The sequence below is a fragment of the Habropoda laboriosa genome, unplaced genomic scaffold (genome assembly GCF_001263275.1).
Source record: "Habropoda laboriosa isolate 0110345459 unplaced genomic scaffold, ASM126327v1 scaffold300, whole genome shotgun sequence".
Taxonomy (NCBI): Eukaryota; Metazoa; Arthropoda; class Insecta; order Hymenoptera; family Apidae; genus Habropoda; species Habropoda laboriosa.
The window spans coordinates 692106-709141 of NW_017100458.1; the positions used below are offsets into that span (position 1 = coordinate 692106).

At 35.9% G+C, this 17036-nt stretch overlaps 2 protein-coding genes and 1 long non-coding RNA gene across 3 annotated transcripts; 1 reads left to right on the plus strand and 2 right to left on the minus strand.

The window, feature by feature from the left end:
- Positions 1–1087: 1087 nt before the first annotated feature.
- LOC108575975 (mitochondrial folate transporter/carrier) lies at positions 1088–8781 on the plus strand. Its single transcript, XM_017938915.1, has 6 exons — positions 1088–1513; positions 4861–5014; positions 5096–5348; positions 5441–5554; positions 5636–5781; positions 8490–8781. Exons 1-6 carry the CDS (start codon positions 1357–1359, stop codon positions 8665–8667), a joined length of 1002 nt encoding a protein of 333 aa, XP_017794404.1. The 5' UTR covers positions 1088–1356; the 3' UTR covers positions 8668–8781.
- On the minus strand, positions 2585–3222 carry LOC108575976. The gene is made up of 3 exons (XR_001891436.1): positions 3123–3222; positions 2994–3045; positions 2585–2661 (listed from the first exon to the last, which is right to left on the minus strand). It is a non-coding gene; the product is annotated as an uncharacterized LOC108575976 (long non-coding RNA).
- An 870-nt stretch (positions 8782–9651) lies between the features above and the next one.
- On the minus strand, positions 9652–11346 carry LOC108575971. Its single transcript, XM_017938909.1, has 5 exons — positions 11265–11346; positions 10992–11127; positions 10098–10285; positions 9923–10030; positions 9652–9775 (listed from the first exon to the last, which is right to left on the minus strand). The coding sequence occupies exons 2-5, from the start codon at positions 11112–11114 to the stop codon at positions 9652–9654; spliced, it is 543 nt and encodes a 180-aa protein (XP_017794398.1). The 5' UTR covers positions 11115–11127; positions 11265–11346.
- Between the last annotated feature and the right edge of the window lie 5690 nt (positions 11347–17036).

Genomic DNA, 17036 nt, shown 5'->3' on the forward strand with positions numbered 1-17036 from the left:
TCTCCGGTCGAATTAATTTATTGTCTTTGTTCACTTACTGAATCACTAGTATGATCATTCTTCATTTACCCCCGTTCAAATCGTACACCATATAAAAATTCCCCATACGCTGGTTTTTACATTCTGCAAAAATTATCGGCTTTTATTTGACGAACTTTCCGAAGGAAAGATATGTTTAGAGAGAACACATTAATTTATTCGAAAGTTTATTTTATCAACACAGAAACTTTTTTGAATTCACCGCGGTTTTCTCACACCTTATTATTTAATATCGACGGATACAATTGAAGCACTTTAGCATGTGCAACGTGTATTGTTACAATTGTTGACAGAAATAGTCGGCAATTGTTGTCTTTCACTTACCAGAATGATAATTTTTTAACAATAATTCAATAGGTAAAACACACGTTGGTGTGCATCGATCAATTCACCGAGTGCCAATACAGGAATAAGCCAGAACGGTATCTGAGATATTCTATCTTCAGAACGGGTAAAAAATTCGTTATCCGTTCATCACCGGTTACCAATACACGACTAGTCCTATCAGAAATTCAAAAGATAAGCAATGTTCGACGTTATCAAACAAGTTTCGCAGTTATCTAGTACACTTTTCTCGCGAAATTTGTCGATCGATATTCGTCACTTATTTTTAAGAATATAAATGTTATTTGTCAAGAAATTTCACGTGTACCGTTACGTCTTCAATTAGAAACTTATCAACTATAAAGTAGTTTGGTTTATATTCTGTCAGCATCTTTATTTATTTCATTATACAAAATCTTCGTAATTAACAACATGCAAAAATTTCAAATTCAACGTACAATATCCTTTATCGTATATTTTTTTCTAGTAAACATTAGAAAAATACAATAATAGTTATTAAAAATTGAGCAACAAGCGTCAGCTGGAACAAAGAAAAGATATCATTACTAATTGGCGCTAAGGAACGGCTCCCGCTAACAATTCGAATCAAATTTCCCGCCAAAGGGTGCGCAATTCACCATTTGCACGTAAGGGGGCAGCCGTAATTGAGGCAGAGTGATTTCTGCGCAAAGTTGGCGGCGCGTGCCAGTCAGTCGCTCAGTATGTTGGTGTTCGGCGTGTGTGACGTTTCGTGGGATTGCGTAATCTGTTAAAAAAGAGCGAGCGAGACAAAAGGAAAGCGACAATTCATAAGACAGGCGAATTCGGCTGTGCCTAGCGCTGCTACGTGGACAGCCAATAACACTGCCCGCCGCGGATCAAGAGATATGCCGCAGAGTGGATACAAGCATTGCTAGCGCTGTGAACGATGCGACTGGATTTTCCGCTGACGGATCGATAACGTGTAACGAGCAGCAGCCTGACACGGGAAAAATGTCGGCGATGAAGACCACCGGTTCACCGGGGACTCCTCGCATTCTCCCCGTGTTGAGCCACTTCAAATACGAGCATTTCGTTGCCGGCATATCCGGCGGCGTGGTTTCGACGCTGATGCTGCACCCGCTGGACCTGATCAAGACCAGATTCGCAGGTAAGAGAGAGTGTCACTGCCGACGACATAACGGTCTGATGCAAATGGCCAGTATATATTTCATCTATTCGATATACGTACACGTGGTACACGATTTGTACTCTGTAGATGCTAAAATTCTCATGTGCCTTCATGGCTGCCTTCTATGAGTCACGCTCTCGACTATGTCGCTCGATTTAATAATCGATGCGTAAGACGAAGGTTTTATTAAGATAGTTTTAACAGAACGAACAATTAGAGAACCTCAAGTGATAATTAAGTTAATCGGTTAGTGAATAGTTTTTACTTCCAACGATTTTTTAAAAAATAGTTCTCTATACTTCAACGTAGGCTGATACAATATAAGACAAATTTAACTTATGTGAAGTTTCTACTTAGATCACTTTGTACTTGTGATTGAAAACTTTGAAAACAGATGACACGCCATTTGCTATTGCGGTTTTGTCTAGTTTGAACTTCTCTCAATCAGTTGAGAGAAATTGAATGCCATGGCAAACATTATTCATTCTTTTGATCTACTTAACTACCACACCGGGCAGAGTGACAAATTTTTTTGCATAAATGTTTGACACACGAAAAAGAACGTTCATTCGATAAATTTCAGTATTCTAGTTTTGAATGTATTATACATGTTATGTACAATAGACCGATAGGTTAATGCTTAGGGTAGTGATAATTGAGTAAAATAGACCCGAAAAAAGCAGTGACACTTCAGGTCGGCGCTCCTATAAGCCCGAGCAACAAGGTCGTCTCAAGAAAGCACGTGGCGTTATCGAGAACAATCGAGAAGGATTCTCGACCAGTCTAGGAATCTTCCGCCTGCCATTAAATTCGTTCCTTTATTGTTGTCTATTATAATACTTCAGACGTTCGACATTAAACAGGAAGTTACAGATGTTCATCTCGTCGTTTGTTTCTTTAAAGTAAAAGTTTGTGCAGCTGTTTTACGGGTCTGCAGTGACAATTTAATTATCAAGTAGACTAACATGTGTTTAACATTATTAACACTTACAGGATTATTGATTTTTTGTGGAACTTCCGATAGTCAAAAGTGTCTCTTATCATTAAGTGTTGTTATTATCTAGTAGTTTTGCTTCTAACGGAAAAATTTTGCGTTGTTGTCTCACTTTGATTATGCCCTACAGTTCCTGGAATCAATGTAAATACATTCGTGGCATTATTATTGTACAAATGAAGGTTATTGAATGAAACCATTTGTTTTCCTTTACTACGTTAAACTCGGTATTTCATATTGATTTTATATTCAATTTCTCTGTGTTGTTCCCTTTGTGAGATTGGCAAAATAAGCACGTGTAATTTAAGTGATTCGATTTCAAACGAATTGAGCAATTTTGAAACACGCGAATGGGTAAAAGCTACATCAAGGTGGCCAGATGCGTGTTCCGAAATGAGATGGAAAGTCATTGTCAACTTTCGATCACATTTAAGAGTGGAAAGTAGACATTCCAGTGACACTTACACTTTTACGATCCTTGCCTTTCGTTCTTACTATTTATTATTTTTTGTTTCAACTGTAAAGGGAAATAAAGTATCAAGAACACTTTCTACGAAATTTCTGTATCATATTATGCTCAAAATTATCACTAACGTCGCTCGATAGAAATGCTGTGCTTGAATTACAGAAACGATTACCCAGAACCCCTCAGGTTATCGCTAATGTTATTCAATACCAGTTTCGTATTGTTCCTTTTCCTCGTATGACTATGCTGTCTGACGAGTGGTTGCCCAAATATTTATTCCATGCTGTCTACCGAAAGATCTACTCCTGTTTATCGACGTCACTTCTCTTAATTAACCAGTTTTACTTCAATTTCCGAGAAGAAGCGTCAGTCGTTTGAAAATAGCAGTTTATTCACAGCGACCGGACTGCTGTGCACGAGGACGCTTTAAAACGGAACTGTAGGATTAAAACGAGTTTATCTCGCTTCGTAGTCGTTGATCTCGTTATCATCGTAGAGAGAGGCCGATGACGATGTCACCGGGAGGCTCGATCGTGATCGTATTTTCGTCGTAAAATTCATTGGCTACACACCAAATCGCAAGAAATTCCGCGGATTGCGTCAGCAGCACGTGAGCGGCGAACATTTACATTTTAACGCGTTCGCGTGTGATTTAAATTGCGACTCGTGGAAAAATCGAATTAACTCGAATTGGCTCGATTTATTACAACTATATCGCGGTACGTTATTTTTTTCTGAATAATTTTATAATCGTATTATTGTAATCTGCATATGTGTGTAAAAATAAAATTAATTGTACAATTTTTCATTTATACGTAAAATAAAATGATCTTCTGTATGTAACGGAATCTTAATGATTATCGTGACATTTTTTTTGCGGGGAACGAATGTAATATCGATATATACATGGTGTTCCAGTTTAAGTTTTGCACGCGATCACCTTCCAAGCTGTTCGGTACTAAAAATAAACAATTTTTCAGCGGACTTAACAATTTTCAGGAATCTTAATAATTATTGTGAAAATTTTGGCACGTGAGACGAATGTGGTATGAATATATACAAGGTATTACAATTTCATTTTCGCACATGATTTCCTTCCAAGCTGTTCACTACTAAAAATAAACAATTGTTCAGGTATTTTAATAATTATTGTGAAAATTTTGTCACGAGCGACGAACGTGAAATGAATATATGTATTATAGGGTGTTTTAATTTAATGTTTTCACGCGATCATCCTCCAAGTTGTTCGCTACTAAAAATAAACAATTTTTCAGAGAACACTTTTGAGACATTCTGTATATAGGATATATTACACCACGTGCGAGAATGGTTATTAATGGAAAGTGTGCAGAAAATTTTATTTGCACGAAAACATGCCGTCACCAGTGTTATTATTGAGAATTTATTATCGTTGGTTTCGATGGTTTTGCAATGTGCAGCCCGCCGGGCTAATGCATTTACAAATATGTCACAATATAGATAACTTATCGGGACACACATCTCGCGTATGAGAGAAAAGAATACACATAGTTATTATGCCGCTGTTTATTCGAACGAATTAAACATACATCGTTGCTCGGTAATTAAAAATGAAATATAACATCCATATTGGGACAAAATGTCACGAGGTTGGAGTTGCATTAAGCTTGAGTTAGATAAACCCGCGACACGTGACGAGGGAAAAAAATAATTAGATTTCGCTTATCGTCTGTCTCCTCTTCGTTATCGCCGCCAGCCGAAGAAATAGCGAACGTACTGGACAATGGTACCGTCGAAAATAATTCAAATACCATTCTGTTTTCTGCCAATTTTTCATTTCAATCCTGCATGGAAGACGTATTATTCATCATGGTGTTCTTTTTGCAGTTAGCGATGGTCATTCACGCACGGGGCCGCAATACAAGAGCCTTAAGAGTGCTGTCATGCAGATTGTTAAGACTGAAGGGGTGAGAGGACTTTACAGAGGAGTTACACCGAATGTTTTAGGATCTGGCGGTGCGTGGGGTTGCTACTTCTTTTTGTAAGGACCTTAAACGATATTAATTGATAGCAGTAGTTTTGGTGCAATATTTCTAACACTGATGGAACTATTCTCATTTAGTTACAACACCATTAAAACATGGATCCAAGGAGGAAACAGCAGGAAGCCTTTGGGACCGTCGATGCACATGTTTGCAGCAGCAGACGCTGGAATTCTTACTTTAGTAATGACGAACCCGCTTTGGGTAGTAAAGACACGTTTGTGCTTGCAGTATATGGATGACAAACATCTTCCTGAAACACTTAGATATAACGGCATGCTGGATGCAATTAGAAAGATTTATAGAACCGAAGGATTCAGAGGCTTGTATCGAGTAAGTTAATCTTGTGACAACAAGTTAGGAATATATATAATTTGACGTCACCGTATATTTTTAAACGAATTTAGGAATTTTTTCTATCGTAGGGTTTTGTTCCTGGAATGTTCGGCGTCTCTCACGGTGCTATTCAATTTATGGTGTACGAAGAGATGAAGAATTGGTATAACGAATACTTGAATTCACCGATTGATACTAAATTGGTACGTTTAGCGTATGAATGTGGAGAAGATTGATATATTTCTCGAAGAAAAATTACGACAAAATATTGTCTTCGTTTACAGAGTACATTGGAATATATCTTCTTTGCGGCGGTTTCAAAATTAATCGCGGCCGCCTCAACTTATCCTTATCAAGTTGTTAGAGCACGACTTCAAGATCATCACCATAACTACAAGGGCAGCGTACATTGCATTGAATCGATATGGAGGTCAGAAGGATTAAGGGGTTTTTATAAAGGCTTAACACCATACCTTTTACATGTCACACCAAATATTTGTTTAATTATCGTAATTTACGAGACATTTTCTAATGTGCCTACAAATTCTCATTGACTCCTTAGATTATATTAATCTAAAACAATTTTTAAATGTAGAAAAAACAACTATAATTAGCCTCATTTAAGATATTCTATAATTTCTCATCGAGATAGAGCTATGCTTTGATATATTGGATTTTCCCAGCCCTATATAATCTGCTAAATGATAGAGGTAAATCAAGAGAGACATTTTTTCGTTTAAGTCAGTTTGTATGGGTTGTAACTCGAAAGTCTGTTTTCTTTGTTAGTCGAAGGTACATTCGAAACAGTATTACTATTAGAAGAAAGTGGTTATTTTCCCACTCACATATATTTTCGTATAAATGGTCATACAATTAATCGGTTGAAGTATAAACTTCTGTCGTACTATTCTTTAATTTTTTAGATTGGTGTATAGGTTGATTGAAAAAGTAGTGTTGTTGATAATCATATATTTTTCAAGTGTATTTCAACAGCGTAAATTATGAAAAAGGAGCTTCTTGGTAGTTGTAAACAAGTACAGCTACTCGATTAATTTAGACAATATTCCTGGGAACTCTTTTTAAGAATGAAACTTACAACAGCAAATGAATATTATTGAGAATAGTTTTATTGTTCTTAATAATAATTCATTATCGTAGTCTTCATATGGTAAATGCCTTGATACTTTAGAAATAGGTGCTTAATTTATTTAATTATATTTTCGAGATCAGGCAATTACCTTAAAATGAAGCAAAAACTTAGTGAAAAAATAACATCTTAGACTTTCTTTACAAGCGTTAGTAGCGTTATTTTTAAAACTGCGCAATAATTTATATACGAATTATTTAAACATATATATTTTATTTATTCGACATTTCACGCGTACAATGTAATTTTATTTGCCCTTGTGAATCGCGAAAACTGAAAACTTATATGTTTTAAAGAAGTTCAAACTATTTTTCCTATTAGCAACATTTTGATTCGGGCTGGCACTCAAGTATATGATAATATATGTCACGTGTATTAATATCTTTTTAATATGAAATTACATTTAAATAGTCCTATTTAGCATAAATTGATATGATTTGTAACTGGATTAAGAACTATTTTATTTAAAAGAAAACAATTTGTACTTCATTGTAAAAAAAAAATACATATACATATATAATTGGCGAATTATACGAATGTGTCATGAAAAAGATGGGAAAGTCACAACCACGTGTATGCCTGCAGTAATAAGCATACCATGTTTTTTCAAATGCGAATAAATAGACAAATTTGTGATCTTGACGTGATTTGTAAGTCACGGTGTTGATCGTAAGTTTCGATTTAGAAAGAAAAAAAAAAAGAAATCGAGACAGGTGTGCGTAAGAATGTAATAATTATATACAATTTAATTGTTAACTCTATGTTATCATTATAATTCTGTATGCAATTAATAAGTACCTCGTTTCGAGAGAAACCAATAGATAAATGTTGCAAAGTTCGTCGTAGAGTCTGGTACTCAGTGCAACTAAAATGTAGCAATAAAGTTCGATGTCATTGCAACTTTTCGTGTACTAGGTTGAATTTATTTATAACAGACTATTAGCCGTGACTGGATACTCGTTATTTAAAAAAAAGAAGGATAACAATGAAAACGACTTAATAAACACTGAAAGCAGCGCTTAATTGTTTCCTACTATGAACTAGCTACTGAATCATTTAGACGCTCACTTTTTCTGTTTGTTCTTACAAATAGCAAGCGCAAAGTATTTTTTAATGGTTATGCGTATAAAGATTGTTGGAACTCGTTTGGAAGAATAATATTTGTCGAATAAGATTTTGGTTTTCCACACGGTTTTTCAGATATTTTTCTTCGAGTGAAACAAGATCGTTTTCAAATAGTAGTTTGCAGCGATTACCTGCCCTCTTCTTTCACATCTTTTCACTTTTGACTACTTTTTACGACTCAATTAATTGCTGTGGCGGGACCACAGGCATATTAACGCACGAGAAAATATGTAAGAGAGCAATGTGTATTATGCGTGCGTGTTTTTGCATGAGTATATGAGACATGGAATGTAATTGCGATATAGACACGGATCAATTTTGTTAAACCACCAGCAGTACGATTTTTGGACGTTTGTGAGTGACGATTATGACGTTGTATGTGTACCTACAATCATATCAAAGAGATACAAAGCCATCTGGATAAGAAAAATAAATTGTGTAGAATTGGAAATGTCTGGATTTTGAAAAATCTCTTTTCCATTTATCTATATTCCTTTTAACGAATTTAATTCACATAGATAACTGTTAAACTGATAGTAAAAAAAAAAGTTATGTAATAGAATTACATAATACATGTGTCATTTACATAAAACAATAAAAGTACATACACCATTTGTGATAATCGTCAATAAATACACAGTTGTCGTTCGTGATATATGGTTGCTTTCTTTTGTGTTATTAAAAGACAGACTTTGATCCGATGAAACACGACAAGAATCGTACGCCGGTTCAAGTATAGTGCGAATGAGAACGTAGTCAATTGAAACGAGCTCTAAGCAAACAAACTGTTGAAACATACACATATAGAGAGAAAGAAAGAGATAGGAAGCAATTAACAAAAGGGTATTGCTGGTGGTTAATTGCAGGTTTGAGGGTTGGCGTGGCTTTTACAAGGGTCTGAGCGCGAACCTGACCAGGGTAATTCCGGCGACTGTGATCACGTTCGTGGTGTACGAAAACATGTCTCACTATCTTCGAGATAGAAAGATGAAGAACGAAGACCTAACTTTGCCCATTCTGATGAAGGAAGTCGAAGAAACTTGAAGTGTATGTAATTAACGAGACGCACTTCTGGAAGTCCTGTACTACATTTAAAAGAGAAAGATCGACGTCGACGTCGAAAAATTGATCGTGTAACATTGCATCTAAATTACACAGAGTAAAACGCATTTAATATAATTGCAAACAAAAATATATTTTTCTTCTTAAATAAAAACAAAAGCATTCACATCTATATGTTTGCGAGATTTAAGCTAAATTTTCGTTTATGTATACACTGTGTCCATGTCTATTTACGGTGCTGAGCACCGCTATAATTGTATTGTTATTGTGAAAATCAATTGTGAATACAGCGATCGGGCTCTTACCACTTAATCGGGGATTTTTTATTTATTTTGCGAAACATTGAACACAATCTTTCTTTTTTTTCTTACTATAAGATATTATATTTTGAACGAACTGTTTACGCATACGTAAGAAATCACGTCCACGTATTTGTAATTCTATTTCATTTCATCCATTTAGTTACTGTATTTAACTCTGTGTAGTGTCTCTGATAAATTTGACTTCTGTTTTGAACATCTCGTGGAGTAGTTCGTATGTATTTCTATGATTTCTTTATTCTCGTGTTATTAGATTAGATCAACGCAGGCGTATCATTTTACACGTATAAAAAGAGCAGCTATAAATATGTTGTATATGTATTACAGTTTTCTTTCAGCGGTGATAGCGTGCTTCGCGAGTATTTGGCCGAAGCATTTTCGTGTTTTAGAGAAATTTGGAAATGTTTCTCGAAATGAAAGCAGAATAAGAGAGGAGGAAGGCATGTATTTCCGATTGAATAAACATAGTATTATTGCACATGAATTGTTCATCGTTCGACGACGTAATTTATTTCAGCGACATAACAATCTTCCCGTATCTATTTTTTTTTTATAGGTTAGGCATTATCTGGCGACATAAACTATACCAAGAGTATTATGAAGATTGCGTTTAATACCCCAGCTTCTTCGATTATTATCGTTGTGATCATGCTGGCTTTATCAAGGTTAATGGACTTTGAGGGCATTTTTTATAGTGCTTATTACAGTCTTTCACGTACTCAGCATCGGTAATCTCGCTCGGTAGATTCTCATCCAGCGAAGAGGATGGCCTGTGATGAAAATCGTAGGAGGTCATAATTTTTTCTCGTTTTTCAAACGGTTTTATGTACTTCGAAACTTATCGATAGGTTTAATTTATCGGAAAAATTCTATGAAAATTGTACTTGAGAGAAAAAGACAATGCATGCGATACTTACGTAAATAAAATTTGCAACACCTCGCCGAGCACTCCGTTATTGGTTACAGGATAGTTGGCAATTTCACAGATTATTTTTAATAGACAACTCTTTCCAGAATAACCGAAACTACGAGAAAATGTTATCAATTTTTTCATTTCTTCACGATTAATTTCTAACGAATTCACCTAATCACCTTTCCAATTTATTTGTAAGAATATCATAAGCCAATCGTCGATCCAGACTACGTTTTTTTAAATAAGGTTCGTCCAGATAGTAACTGGAATTCCATTCACCTGGAAGACCGTAATTCGCTTCGAAGTACATCGAAAATAGCACTGATTTGTCAGGGATATCAATAGGCACTCCAAGGGCGAAGAATATCTGTAAATGTAACAAGTTATTTCTGTCATCATAATTATTTCTTTGGGCGAATATTAGAAATGACTTCGATATAACATGCAATAAATAGAAAAAACAACGAGATGCGTGTAGAAATAAATACTGGGAATTTTTTTCGTAAGTAATTACTAAATTTAAAGTTTCAATTTTTTCAGAAGATACAAATCTTACATTCCAGCATTTTTCCAAGTTTTCAAAAGTAAAAATTTTACAAAATGGAGTTATTCCAAGCATCGGAACGCCTGAAATAAAAAATTCTTTTCGACTTATAAATGAAAATGCATTAGCTACAATGTAGCGTATGATTTTCTCGACATTTCATTAAATTTTTTAGAAACGCCATTTCTATAATAGAATAATTATAATTTTCGAAAAATCTCTGCATTGTAGATAATACATGTTTATTTATAAATCGAAAAGAATTTTTTATTTCAGAAATTCTAATCCTTGCCAGTGATGGCGGCCAGTAATCGATGTTCTAGCAAATAGCGAATAACTTTTCCAATTTGTAACACTTTCACTTTCTAAAAATTTGAAAAAATGCTGAAAGTTATACTTATGTCCCCCGGAAAAAATTGAAACTTTTCATTTAGCAGTTACCTACGAAAAAAATTCTCAAACTTTACCTACTTTTAGTCAGGCTGGTGTACCCTATTAAGAAGAAAGAACAATTTATTCGGTACTTCACCCCCATGCCGCTGCCCTCGGGGAATCCAATGGACCTAAGGTGTCTCGCCACCCCGTGTGTGATGTTCTTGACCCCAGAAACCCCGGATATCCACAGAAGATAGCACACGACGAAGATATACATCCTGACTGAACGTCTGAAATGAATACGAATGTGATTGATCACCTTCGAGTTCCAATTAGTGTGTAAAATATTAGATCGATGTGTCGAGGCGGTATAGCGTGCTTTACAAGACCGAAGATGGGAGAAACGGTTAAAAAGGCAAGATTTTACCAAGCACACGGGATCCCGTTAATCAACTAAATTGACAAGCTTGCCCGGAATTGTTTGCTTCATCGTGTTCCAGAGAACACTGTGACCATAGAAATCTCGAGCGGAAGCATCTTAACGATTTATTAACTGCTGCGTCGTGGTACCGAAGAAAAGGAGAAAGAGTATAAAAAAGAAGGAGAACACTGATGGAAGTTTACAGCGGGCTAATAATTGTCCACGTTAACGAGCCGTAACTGGATCTATTTCGCGTGTACGTGTAAACGTGTAACCTGTGCGAGGAGACTACCGCTAAATTTTTACCCGCTGCAAGAAGAGCCAACAGAGTCCGGGTAAATATTAAGAATTTAATTTTGCGGCGAAAAAAAGGAGAGGGAGCGAGAGAGGGAGAGAGACAGAGATAGGGAGAAACACAGAGATAGGGAGAGACACAGAGAGAGGGAGAGAATTAAAGCGTCGAATCTGAATGCGGATAACATCTTCGTTGGAAATTAAATTTCAATTTCCATTTCACTGGCCCATCTCCCCGTGAATTTGCTAAATCTCAGAGAGAAAGAGAGAAGGAGAGGGAGAAAGAGAAGAGGCGCGCGTTTATCATCGGAGGGCCGTTTAAAACAATCCAAACACACGGTCGTGGAACCGGATCAGTGTGCATTAGCCGGGAGATTGAATTAATCATTGAATCGCAATGCGGCTGTTTCTGCGTTGTTTAGCGCATTCCGGATTCAATGGCGAACTTGTAATTATTCTCGGGGACTTTGCGCACGTCTCGCTGCTAACCCCCGAATAATACGCGGCCGGAAACCCGCCCTCGGATATCTGGGACGAAGTTGCCAGTGGGAACAAACGCACACATATGTTATGTACTGTGACAAGATACACTCAACTATGGAATAGCGTATGTTTCTGTCTGTTTAACCGACAGGTGAGAAAAATTTCATCCCACGCGGTACTTTTTTGTCACAGTTTCGGTGTTCGTAGATTTTGTTCCTTTTTTCGAAATTCAAGGAGATAAATTGAACATTTAACGGTTTAAATTTCGGGGTTAGATGTGAATCATGGATTAGAGGTATTTCTACTATAGCTGATCTTGCAGTCGGCACGAATTCGTGCTTTTGCGGCCACACTGCGGAAAACAGCCGCGAAAATTCGCGACGCTGCGACGCCGACGCGGTCATCACACCCCTTTATAGACAAACACTCGATTTTGACGAACGAGAATTAAGTATTCTTTAGAATCTGAATCGTTGATTAGTGTTTCTCTACCAGACCATTCTTAACGCCCTGTAATCTGATTTTTCTTCGTTTGTGAAAAGGAAAGTTAGGGTTGCAATTTTGCATTCTGAGAAAAATGATAAGATATATTAGATATATAAAATTACATTACAGATAAAAAATGTAAAAATTTAATGATTGTTATAACAAAATTGGCTGGTAACGATGTGCAATAGTATAATAATATAGTGGAATAAATAAAACGAGATTATAAAGTATAGATAGATAAATGGATACGTAACTTTCAAGTCACATGGAGGGTTAAGCAAATTTTTGGAACGGCCCAAACCCTTTTTCTTTCCTTAAATCACTTTTATTATTTTATAGAAGAATTTTTATCTTTTTTCATTATTTAACGCGTTTCGAAAAGAGTGACATAGGGCTAAAGGGCCATTTATGAGTGACATCTTTCTTACGAATACATAATAATTTTTATTTCCCTATTTTCTTCCTTTTCAAGGAGTAGTTATGATAGTTTGTAATGGTCATCAGGTTACAGCCTTTGAGTGCAGGTTATGTCCTTTTTTCTGAACCCTGACATAGCACTGTAGTTCTTAGAATAGAAACTGCAGTTATTTTCAAGAAATAAACACTTTTATGAACGGCAAATATGGAGCAACGAGTACATCAAATGATAAAAAACCACTCTACGGCCCAGAAAGTATGAGCGGCGTACAGCCTTGGCCAAAAGTATTAGGCACCCGATAAAATATGAATTATTTAAAAATACCTTTTTATCAGGAGGATATCAAGCTACTGAAATATGGAAACAGTCATCTTTTATTAATTTTAAATATGAATTTTATTAATCCATTAATATGAATATTTTACAATTACAACAATTTCATTCTGACTGTTACGCCGCTTAAAAAAAAAAAGATAATTTACTTGCATTGATCACTCAGTTCACTCTTCTTTGGCGAATTTCAAGAAAAACTTTCTAACTTTCAAAATATTAACAGCAAAACTGAGACCGTTATGAAGAAACACTATGTTTCATGGCCCACTATAAATCTTATCAACTTTGTCAAAATTTCTTTGGACTTCAAAGGATGACGAACCGTAGAAGGATTTTAAAGAAATAATTTTCACGGTAAGTTGTAATAATAAAGGTGCCCAATACTTTTGGCCAAGGCTTTCAAAAATCACTGTCACTCGTATAGAACGTGTTAACCCTTTAAACTCAACATTTTTTAAAAAAATTTTCTTTTCAATAATTGCCCATTATTTTAAGAGTTTTATTTGAAATGCACTTGAAAAGACATTCGGTTGATAGGAACCAATTTAAACAATCTTTTTTACTAATTATATTGGAAATAGCCTTAAGGGTCATATATACGTGTCCTATTGCTCATTCAGGTAAAAAGAATATTGCAAAATATAATACATATTTAAACTGGCAATTTAGAAATTACCTCATTCACACATGTGAATAAAACTGATCTCGAGTCACGCTCGACAAAGTAGTCCAAAGAGTTAAAGTTCCATTGAAGTAAGGATGAAAATTATTTCAATCAGAACAGTGTGCAACTTGAAGAATAGAAGAGGAACGACCGAAGAATTATTTCTCGAAGATTCATCACCTCAAAGCAAAAAAAAAAAAAAGAAAAAGATGGAGTCATCAAATTCTACCAGATAGCAAAGTAACGTTTTCCAATTTCAAGAACGATCACTTAGCCCGAAATCCTGGTCATCGATCAAGAGTGCACACCGGTGAATCCTCTTGGGTAGAAAAGGAGAATCCATAGAATCCCGTTTCAGCGGTTGGAACGCGACACGATTGCAGTCCGGTGCTGCAGTTTCCAAGATTGTTCAAGGGACGGTTCGCAGATGGCGGCCGATGGTTGGTATTCTCGAGCTTCAGCCCCGCCCATCTAATTTGAACAAGAACCTTTTCGTCGGTTCTGGCAACAGGGAGGTGAAAATTTTCGAAGATTAACCACCCCACGGAGTACGTTAACTCTCTCTCTCTCTCTCTCTCTGTGTTTCGTGGGGATTTCGATTAAAATTTCTCAGGGAATACCACGAGGAATTGTACCCCTTCGGCGCTAAGAGAAAATCCTTCCTGCGTTGTTTCTCACGCGACGAAGAAATAATTTGACAACCGTGTGAAAAGTAGTAAAAATGAAACGAAATTTTTATCGTTAAAACTATACGTACGTTGATCGTAGATTAATCGATAGAGAAAGACGAGATTCGTGTTACGAGTGAAAATCTCTGGATAGAATTTAGAAACGGTAATCCCTTTTTTCATAATGCTAAGCACAACGCAATCCCAGAGTTATCGATTCGTTGGTTCGAGTTTTTTTTTTTCTCTTTCCGAGGAGAAAGGGCGAGGATAAGAAGCAGACGCTCTACCTATGAATACAGTTTTGGAGAACGTACACGTTGCACGGAAAAGTACGCGTTTCACTTCGATACTCCTCCATGTTTGACCGACGACCAAACATCGCGGAAGTGTTTCCGTAATTAACATATCGTGCACGGGGAATTAAATGGAATATTAACTTCGGTCGTTGGTAGAATAAAAAGGAGAATGATTGCATTTAGTACGACAGGGAACGAAGAGGAATCGTTCTAGTTTTTAATTAAGAATCCAAGGGTGAAAGTACGAAGTTTAATTTATTATTATCGCTTTTATAGCGAAACCGTTTAAACGGTGTTTGGTGGTACCGATGATTACAGGCGCGCTATATAAACGCGATTTATCATATCCGCGGACGTTAAAAGCATTTCTGCCGGTTTGCTAATTAAATAAAGCGACTGGTAAACAACGGAATTAACGGTTGTACCCGTAAGGTGTGCAGCCGTCGCCGCGCAGAATATATCCCTACGGGGATGTCACGAGTTAGGATCTACGGAAATGGATACGATCCTTTTGTTTGCCATTGAGATTCCGCGAGCGGAGAAGGAATGAAGATCCGGTGAACAGCTGTAAAACCGGCTCGGCTAATGTCATTTAAGAAGTGAATTATCCCGCGTGAATTACGCAAACCCAACAACCAGAACGCTTTCTACGACTAATCTGAATGAAAATGGCGGAGAATTTTGGAAATATTTCAAGTATTGCGGATTGATTTATTAAGAACGATACGTGTGATATAGGGTACGTGGGTACAGTGGTTGATCAAATTATTAGAGGCACAATACGGAAAATATGTTTTTTGTTTTCGTGTGGAGATAAAATCACAGTATCGAGGTTTCCACGTTAGATAATTTTTTAATTAACGACTGTTCACTGAAGATACACGAAAACAGTTGAACTTAACTTATGTAGTTATAAAAAATACAGTTAAGGAGTAACGATGAAGTCGGTATTTGGTAGCGCTATCTTTCGCTGCAATTACAGCCTTGATTCTGTTTTCGATACATTTTAAGTAATTTACTATGCGTTGTAAATAGTGAAAACACTGCTACAAAAATTCAAATGCTCAAGATCTATAGATCGACAAAACTGTAACACGTGGTTCTCAAGTGGCGATTCGCAGTACTGATACAAAATAACGTCCATATGACAGATAATATTGCCTAAAGTGTTGCCAAGTGTATATTTGCAATTTGTAAACGTCAACGCTTCGTAAAAAAAATAATAAGAATTCGGTATAACTAGGTTTTCGTCTGAAAATGTTATATAACATTTTTCATTATTCTAACAAGTTTTATAACTTTGCTATATAACGTATTGTTATACGTATAGTGTAGACGCAGCTTTCGATACTGGATGCTTCAGAAGCCTTTGTTTTCCTTTCCAGTTGTTTATTTATAGGCTTTATAAAAATAAATGTATATTGCACTAACTTTAAATAAACGAAAGAAAAAGTATTTTATGGCATAAATAATTATTTTAGGACTAATACGGAAGGTTATCCCATTCGCGTTTTTTATAGTTTCTGAAACGTTTCACGTTCGGCAAATTGAAATTTTCGTAACTTTCATAAACTTTATTTTGCAATCAGGTATTTGGTTGCAATATCGGTGAAACGAAATAACAATTACATTCGAATATCGTTTTCAAAAAAAAGCCTTAAGGAAAAAGGATCTCACGTGGCTTTAGAAGCCTTGAAAGTACAAACGATCATTTTTGATATTAGAAATAATATTAACATAGAGGTGACAGCACTAGGACATATGACTGTGGCGTAATAGGTTAGGTGTTCGCCTTCCACGCAGAAATTCAGCGTTCGAATCCTCAGAGGGGGATGTTCTCGTTTTTCCAAATATTATAAATTGTAAAAATATATTCTCATATTCATATCGCCATATGTGAAGGGGATCTGATAATAAAATAAACATAAAATATTAACACGAGGTAAAAGAGCAAAAAAAAAAAAATATAAAGTTTACCGAAATATTAAATGCGATATGTGAAATTGAAAATATAGTTATGGGACTTTGTGGAGAAAGAGGGGGAGAAGAGAGAAGTTGGGTTATAAATAATTTGATATGATTATTTATCGATGATATAAAATGAGAAGAGGATGTAATTTGAAATTAGTGTAA

Coding starts and splice junctions, on each gene's coding strand:
- LOC108575971 (XM_017938909.1), bottom strand. CDS start 11,114: ATGTATATCTTCGTCGTGTGCTATCTTCTGTGGATATCCGGGGTTTCT. Junction 10,286..10,991: donor CCGAGGGCAGCGGCATGGGG/GTGAAGTACCGA, acceptor TTACATTTACAG/ATATTCTTCGCCCTTGGAGT. Junction 9,776..9,922: donor GTGTTGCAAATTTTATTTAC/GTAAGTATCGCA, acceptor TTTTCATCACAG/GCCATCCTCTTCGCTGGATG.
- LOC108575975 (XM_017938915.1), top strand. CDS start 1,357: ATGTCGGCGATGAAGACCACCGGTTCACCGGGGACTCCTCGCATTCTC. Junction 5,015..5,095: donor TGGGGTTGCTACTTCTTTTT/GTAAGGACCTTA, acceptor ATTCTCATTTAG/TTACAACACCATTAAAACAT. Junction 5,782..8,489: donor TGCATTGAATCGATATGGAG/GTCAGAAGGATT, acceptor GGTTAATTGCAG/GTTTGAGGGTTGGCGTGGCT.